Source organism: Vespula pensylvanica, chromosome 14 (assembly GCF_014466175.1).
Source record: "Vespula pensylvanica isolate Volc-1 chromosome 14, ASM1446617v1, whole genome shotgun sequence".
Classification (NCBI taxonomy): domain Eukaryota; kingdom Metazoa; phylum Arthropoda; class Insecta; order Hymenoptera; family Vespidae; genus Vespula; species Vespula pensylvanica.
Genome location: NC_057698.1, coordinates 2,186,936 through 2,194,435, shown reverse-complemented (window position 1 = coordinate 2,194,435; position 7,500 = coordinate 2,186,936). Strand labels below are relative to the sequence as shown.

General features: G+C 32.0%; 3 protein-coding genes and 1 long non-coding RNA gene across 9 annotated transcripts in view; 3 read left to right on the top strand and 1 right to left on the bottom strand.

Moving 5' to 3' along the window:
• LOC122634244 (probable small nuclear ribonucleoprotein E) overlaps positions 1–82 on the top strand; it is a 1,276-nt gene extending 1,194 nt beyond the window's left edge. The window contains exon 2 of the mRNA XM_043822992.1: positions 1–82. This exon is cut by the window's left edge and continues 45 nt beyond it. The gene's annotated coding sequence lies outside the window, so the exon portion shown is untranslated.
• Positions 1–2,460, top strand: part of LOC122634240 (serine-enriched protein) — an 18,458-nt gene extending 15,998 nt beyond the window's left edge. For 2 of the 3 annotated variants that reach the window (XM_043822980.1, XM_043822982.1), the window contains exons 5-10: positions 1–149; positions 360–529; positions 631–813; positions 878–956; positions 1,031–1,209; positions 1,302–2,460. The exon at positions 1–149 is cut by the window's left edge and continues 45 nt beyond it. In XM_043822980.1, the coding sequence (XP_043678915.1) occupies positions 1–149; positions 360–529; positions 631–813; positions 878–956; positions 1,031–1,209; positions 1,302–1,500 (959 nt within the window). In that variant the 3' untranslated portion in view covers positions 1,501–2,460. The remainder of the gene's footprint in view (positions 150–359; positions 530–630; positions 814–877; positions 957–1,030; positions 1,210–1,301) is intronic. The other variant, XM_043822981.1, reaches the window with a different exon arrangement.
• A 113-nt stretch (positions 2,461–2,573) lies between these two features.
• The window catches only part of LOC122634245, a 226,712-nt gene continuing 221,785 nt past the window's right edge, over positions 2,574–7,500 (top strand). Inside the window, exon 1 of one of the 2 annotated variants that reach the window (XR_006328341.1) lies at positions 2,574–2,691. This is a non-coding gene — a long non-coding RNA (uncharacterized LOC122634245). The remainder of the gene's footprint in view (positions 2,692–7,500) is intronic. The other variant, XR_006328342.1, reaches the window with a different exon arrangement.
• Positions 6,726–7,500, bottom strand: part of LOC122634241 (knirps-related protein-like) — a 70,561-nt gene continuing 69,786 nt past the window's right edge. For all 3 annotated transcript variants that reach the window (XM_043822984.1, XM_043822983.1, XM_043822985.1), the window contains exon 3: positions 6,726–7,500. This exon is cut by the window's right edge and continues 1,543 nt beyond it. The gene's annotated coding sequence lies outside the window, so the exon portion shown is untranslated.

Here is a 7,500-nt window from a genome sequence, read left to right as displayed (position 1 = left end):
TTATCGGAGAAAATGCAGTGGACACTGTGAAAACTACAGCTTTTTGCAATCTACCAAAAGATGCCCTTGTCAAATTGATATCTTCCGACTATCTTGGCCTAGAAGAGGAAGACGTATGGAGAGCGGTGTTAAACTGGGCCAAGTATCAGGTTCCCATATTTTGAAATTATTATTCCGTTTCCGAGCAAATTTTATCCCTTGAATTCGAGAAAAATTATACGTTCTGATCGTACGTATGGCGTGCAAGGTCTCGGACCTTATATCGCATACATTATCGGGTCCTTGGCTCCTTAGGTTCTTGGATCGGAATTTAGAATTACGAGTTAAGGAACGCTTAACCGTACGGACCACGCTCCTAGGCAGGGGTGACGCAGCCTACGCAACACTGGACCGAAGAGGAACGAGTGAGGGTCTGCCAACATTTGTCGGGAGTGATAAATCACGTTCGTCTACTACTCATCGATAGCCAGGTCTTTGCGGAAGAGGTAGAGCCGACTGGAGCTGTACCGATAGAACTATCTTTGGAGAGGTATTAATGTTTCAATTCTTTGCTCGAATAATTCAAAGTATTTAACGTAAGAGAATTTTAACGTTATTACAAATCTCTGTTTTCTATAATATTTCCTTTAGATATAGATACGCGGCACTACCAAGCAAATATGCGGAGATTTGTTCGGACAAGAGATTGCAACCAAGGGTAAGCCCCTTTCTATTCCCTGGATCACAAATTCTATCAAGAGACAAAATGGGTTATCAACGATTATTGAATCAGTGGTATGGTGCACCGAAACAAAGTTGGCGTTTGGTTTATAGGTAAATAAACTAAATGTAAAGATATCAAAAGAATTCAACTAAAACCTACTTATATTATTTCTAGAGCCTCTAGTCATGGATATTCTGCTGCATCTTTCCATCGTCATTGCGATGGTGTCTCTCCAACATACGTAATAGCATTAGTAAGTTTAACATATTTGAGACTGCTACGAGCTACAGAGATTATCAATGAAATGACACAACAATTTTATTACAGGGAACGCGTGGAGAAATATGCGGCGGATTTAGCGACGCGCCATGGGGTAAAACTAATGCTAAAGGACACTATATTTCTTCCGAAAAAGCGTTTCTTTTCACTTTAACTAATAATCAAGACGTACCTCCAACCAAATACGAAATCGTTAAAAAGCCCTTCGCTATTTGCTATCACCCTGAGTAAGACATAACTATTTTTCTAAACATCAAAGTAAATTACATCTACGATTTAATTAGATATTACTGATGTAAACTTTTCTCTAATATCGCAGCATAGGACCCATATTTGGTGCGGGTGCGGATCTATTAATATCTAGTAACTGTAACGTAAACATGGAAAGCTACAGTAATCTTCCTCACAGTTACGATGGAGAACACGCTTCTAACACTGTACTTATGGGAGATTATCACTTTTCCGTAGTAGATTACGAAGTTTTTACGCCTAGCCATTCTTCTAAATCGAATCACTGATAAATCATACGACATTCTCAAACATAGTACAATATTGTAAATACTTTGATTTACATGCTCTCTTATACAGACTGAGATTATTTTATACGCACAATGTAGTTAATATTTTCAAATAGTATTTTAACGAAGTATGTATCGGGATGTCGAGTCTCATTATAATTCTATATTTTACACGATAGCTGATAACACAAAAATTGTATAATTCTAATGCCTTTTAGGTATGCATTTCATAGAATTGTACATAATGTACTCTAGTATTTTTCATATAAACGCTAATACATTCTATTCTTATAACGAAAACGGAAATAGAAGAAATCCCTGTGCTACGCAATAAGTTTTGCGATGCTAAATTATGAATAATTATTAATGTTATACCATCGATACTTAAATAATTATATAATGATTGCTTAAATATCAGCAAACTAATGTCGAAAAATTTTCTTCAAACATTATACGTCAATTCTACATGTATATTTTAAGAATAAGACTATACGCGATATGATAGGAAAAAATTTGTCGATTTTGTTAACGAAAATTTATAAGAAAAATCTATTATTTTTTTACTTACACGTAACGTCTGCTCGTTGGCGTCCCTTCGCTCGAGATATTTTTCCGACCGATAACCTTCAAATATCAATACTTATATAATTATTTGATATAATTATCGTGGATAATCTATCTGAATAATTCAAATAATATCATAACAAGCTGTATTTTGTAGAAAAAGATGAAAGAATTTACTGATTGATACGTACCTCGAGAACGAACGATGCGATGGAAAATCAGAACAATTAAGATTTCAAAATCAACCAATCAGCGTCTTAGGACAAAGCAAAGAGATTGGACGATTCTTAATTGTCGATTATTTTATAGAACTAATCATGCCAACATTTAAAATTTCATGGGGAAATAATTTCACAAAGTTTTTCCGTTATATAAAATAAATTAAAAATCACGTTATGTTGTTTTTCTTTATGTAGAATACCATATATATGTATATACATATCAATATAAAATTATATATATATATATATATATATACATATATATGTATATCAATTATACGATAATCTCATCGATATTTAGAAACTCACTTGACTCATTTATAACGAACTTTACAACGAACTTTCCAACGAACTTTCCAGTAGTCAGTTGCTTGCCGGTGATGCCTCCTTGCTGCTCCTCGTTACGGTAATTATATAAATATTTCTAATAATTAAGAAAAAAAAAAAAAAAAAAGAAAGAAATACTAAAGAGACTAAATAGCTAATAAAACAATCGAGAAATAATAATGTAATAATGTTTGTTTTAAAGAATTTATATAATTTATACGATGTAAACGGTTATTATGATATAAACGGTTATAAATTTGATTTGATCGAAGGTCACTTTAACGAAATTTCTTAATGGTTAGACGAATAGAAAATTTCGAATAAATAGATCGAATTAGATCGGACGAAGGAGGTTAGGTCAATAAAATTAATCCGACGAGATAGATATTAATCAATAAAATTAATTAGACGAGGTAGTGAATAATTAATGACGTCGATCTAATTATTTTTTGATATATTAAAAAAAAAAAAATTTCGTACTATATATATTCGTCATGTCGTTTCTCGTAACGTCTTTTATTCGAAGACGAGAAATTGTTTGTACAAGGACGATTGCGATTCTTTCTTTTTTCTCTCTCTCTCTCTCTCTCTCTCTCTCTCTCTCTCTCTCTCTCTCTCTTTTTTTCCTTTATTTATTTTCCAAATGGCGGTCTGTAAAATAAAGAGACACTGTATACACCTTAAGAAACACGTTTCAGAACACGAAGACGTATATTTGAATTTCTCGAACGTGCTTTTCGCACGTATTATACATGCATATGCTCGAACATATGCATTGGTATATATAAATATATAGGTATATAGGTATCGTGATAAAAAGGTCATTTGAAAATCGTAAAGTTTTCGCGTAAATGCAGCATGCCGAACGTGTAAAGCAAAAAATGTCGAAGTGCCGCCAAAACTAATTGATACTCGAATGCAAATCATTAATAATTTCCATGGCCTCCATTGCGATATATATATATATAACACGATATATGTATATATATATATATATATATATGAATACAAACGTATATGATATATATAGAATAATACGTATATGTGTATGTACAGTATCACACTATGTATGCTCTCGTGCGCTGAGAGAATTTATATTTCGCTCTTCGGTATACGTTGAATATTCATGCTACAGTATTATGAGTTTAACATGCTCATCTTCGCCGTGGGCTTTACTATATTATCTATTTATGTCCGTAACCTTTTCATAAATTTGCACGCAACCTTGTAATTTCGCCTCTGTCTCTCAAGAACTTCTACTACGTCGTCGGAATGAAAAAGATTTTTATCATTCTTTTTCTTCTTCTCTATTTTATTTATTTTCATTTTTATATTATTGTCTTTTTATATTTTTATTATTATTATTATTATTATTTTTTCCTTTTTAAACTCTCTCTCTCTCTCTCTCTTTCTCTCTCTCTCTTTCCTTTTTAGAATCGTTCGTTATAACGTTTTATGATGAGTCGTCTTCTAAAAAGAAAAGAAGAGACAAGAAAAACAAAGAGAAAATAAGAATAAAACGATAAATATCAAAAATGATCGATCGAAATAAAATAAGAATTTGATTCTTAGTTCAGCTAAGGTTAACGTCCTTCTCGTTGCTTTGACTTTCTTCGACTGACAATGCTTTGTCTCATTGTCAACAGTCGTATCGTCGACTACGTTGTCCTTTGTTTACGAATAAAGGTAAACGACGTGACTGGAGGACTTTCAAAGTCGTAGAATACAAGGGACAATGTACATACATATACATACATATACATACATATACATATACATATATATATGTATGTACATAACGAATGTTACAACATCGATGTATGTAATAATCAATTTTATTATATTCTAAAAATAATTTCCTAAAGGAGGAGTGAACTTTGCATTATTTTTCTTTTCTGCTTATTTTTTTTTTACGTTTTCTTTTTTCCTCTTTTTTTTTTTAGTGTTTTTCTTTTTTTTTTTTCTCGTTCGAATTCAATCTAGTTTCGATAAAGTTTACAATAATGTATGCACATATACATACGTCCATACATAGATACATACATACATACATACATACTTGCGTTTATACATACACGTTGTTGATTTGTTCATGTATTTACACTTTTGTCCCAGCCTAATTAAATAAACACGAATACATAAATCTACGATTGCACGTGTGTCCGGTATTTTCTGAATTGATTCGCGCGCTTATTGATCTCTTAAGTCAAAAAAAAAAAAAAAAAAAAAGAAAAGAAAAAACAAAAAAAGAAAAAGAAAGAAAAGTAAAAGAGAAAGACAAAAGAAAAAGAGGAGAATAAAGAAATAATAGTCGAGAGGAAATAAGAAAACGAAAGGCGTGGAAAAGAGATGAGATGATATCGATTCGTTATTATATTAGTTATAATTAGTGTTTACGAAAAACGATGTTTGCGAAAAATTTGTTTAGTAATATTTCATTGAACGAACGATTTTAACAATCACATTTTTTTCTATATATATATATATATACACACACACATACATACATATACATATATATATCGATATTACTTTTTAATCCAATCGATAACGATTAATCATATAATATTTTTTTAATTTATTAATGCATGGATTTAAATACAAATGCAATTAATAAATATTCATTAAATTCTATATTACTTAGCAACACTAATGAGAAAGGACTCAGTGCATATATTTGACACGAATCGCGATAATAAATGCGAGTAAAAAAGAATAAAAAAAGAAATGAAAAAAAAAAAAGATATATATATATATATAAAAGAAAGAATAAAAAAGAAGAGAAATAAAGAGAAAAGAAAAAAAGAAAAGAAAAGAAAAGAAAGAAAAAAAAAAGAAAAGAAAAGAAAAAAGAAAAACGAACTAACGTGGTGTTTCGTGATATTTGCGATAATTATATTTACACTGTGATCATTAAAGTAATAATATCGAGGATTCTAAAGAGGAAAGTAAATAAGATGATAAATTGGTAAAAGAAATAGAAAAAAAAAAAAAAAGAAAAAAAAAATCAGAAAAAGAAAGAGCACAGAGTATAATAAAATGGTAAAAGAATAAAAGTATTCTCGAATAAAGGATTTTAAAAAAAGATTAATTCGTGCGTTAAAGTAAGGGCACACGTATCTAGCTAGCAGCCAGGCAGCTAGCTAGCTAACCGTGCATGGACGGAAGACTGTTGGGTGTGAATCGTGAAAACGATATCTTGGCTACTACCTCTCGAGTTTCTTGGATTCCAAGGATCCCGACGACCGTTTTCTTTTACAAAGATCGCGCACACTTCTTGGCTCGCACGAGTGAGAAGAGTTAAAAGCGAATCTGTGTTCGAAGCGAAGAGCCGGTATAAAGTAGCCGGCAAAAGTATAGTCCACGTTCGTACATACATACAACATACATCCATACATACATACAACATACATCCATACATACATACATACATACATTAAATAGATAGATAGATAGATAGATAGATAGATAGATAGATAGATATAGATAGATAGATAGATAGATATAGATAGATACGTATAATTCGTACGTACACATATATACGGATAAAAAAGGTAGATAAGAAAAGGTTAAAAATTGTTGCGCGTTATAATAATTTTTCTCTTTCTTCTTCTTTTTTTTTTCCAATTCAATATTATAAATTACATACGAGACAATTTACGAATTTTTACGAGCGTTTATGAACAAATTTTTCTACTTTTTTTTTTCTTTTCTTTTCTCTTCTTTTTTTTTAAATCTCTTTCTCTCTCTCTCTCTCTCTCTCTCTTTCTATACTTATCTTTGTCCTCTTCTCTTTTTCTTTCTATCGTTCTCTTTCATTCTACATCCAACTCACGAGAGACGAAAACTTTACGGTCGGAGTTTACATTGGCAGGCGTCGAACGCTCGTAAGATAAAGCGTTTACCAGACGTTCGACGCGTGTACGAGCGCTTTGTAACGCGCGTTCCAAACACGTGTGCACCCCGCGGTTTTACGTGTTCATCCGGCGAATCGCAAGCACACTCTCCTTCGTCCCTTCACGTAGAATCCTTTCTCTCTTTCTTTTTCTTTTTTCTTTCTTTCTCTCTCTCTCTCTCTCTCTCTCTCTCTCTCTCTCTCTTTCTCTCTTTCTCTCCTTTTTTCTATCTTCTCTTATCCATTTATTTTCTTTTTTCCATATCCTTCTCTCTTTGTCTACCGATCGAGAAAGAACGCGAGATCGTTAATTAAACTATCAATATTTCATTTTATGATCGATCGTAAGAAACTGAGACACAACTCTCTCTCTCTCTCTCTCTTTTTTTCTTGATCGAACGATCGAATCATTTTCTTTTTTTGTTTTTCTTTTTGTTCGTTGGTTTGTTTTTTTTTTTTTTTTTTAATCCTTTCGATTATGTATTCGATTTCGTCGTGGAACAAATTTTTCAATGATTAGATACGATATGTTATGATAAATACAATTTTATCGATTGAACACTAGAGTTCATTCGTTTCTTCCTCTTCTCTCTCTCTCTCTCTCTCTCTCCCCCCTCTCTCTAACATACATATACACCCACACACACGCACAAATACACAAGGTCCGTTTAGTAATACCAATGGAAACGTGAATAAAATTAAATATAACACACAGGTTATCTTCGTAGAATATCGTTGTCAAAGTCCATCGTGTGCCTATAGCAATTTTCGATTTCACCGTTTTGCTTAGGCACCTTCCTATTATCTCGCACATATCTAACGTGGATCGCGTATAATAGCACCCTGACCTTTCTCACGGTGTAGGAACGATTTTCGGTAGACTAGAAAGAGATACAGAGAAAGAGAGAAAGAGAGAAAGAGAAAGAGAAAGAAAAGAATAGAAAAGAAGACGAAAGAGAAAAAAAAGAAAAGTAGCATTTTTCGTAGTAAATA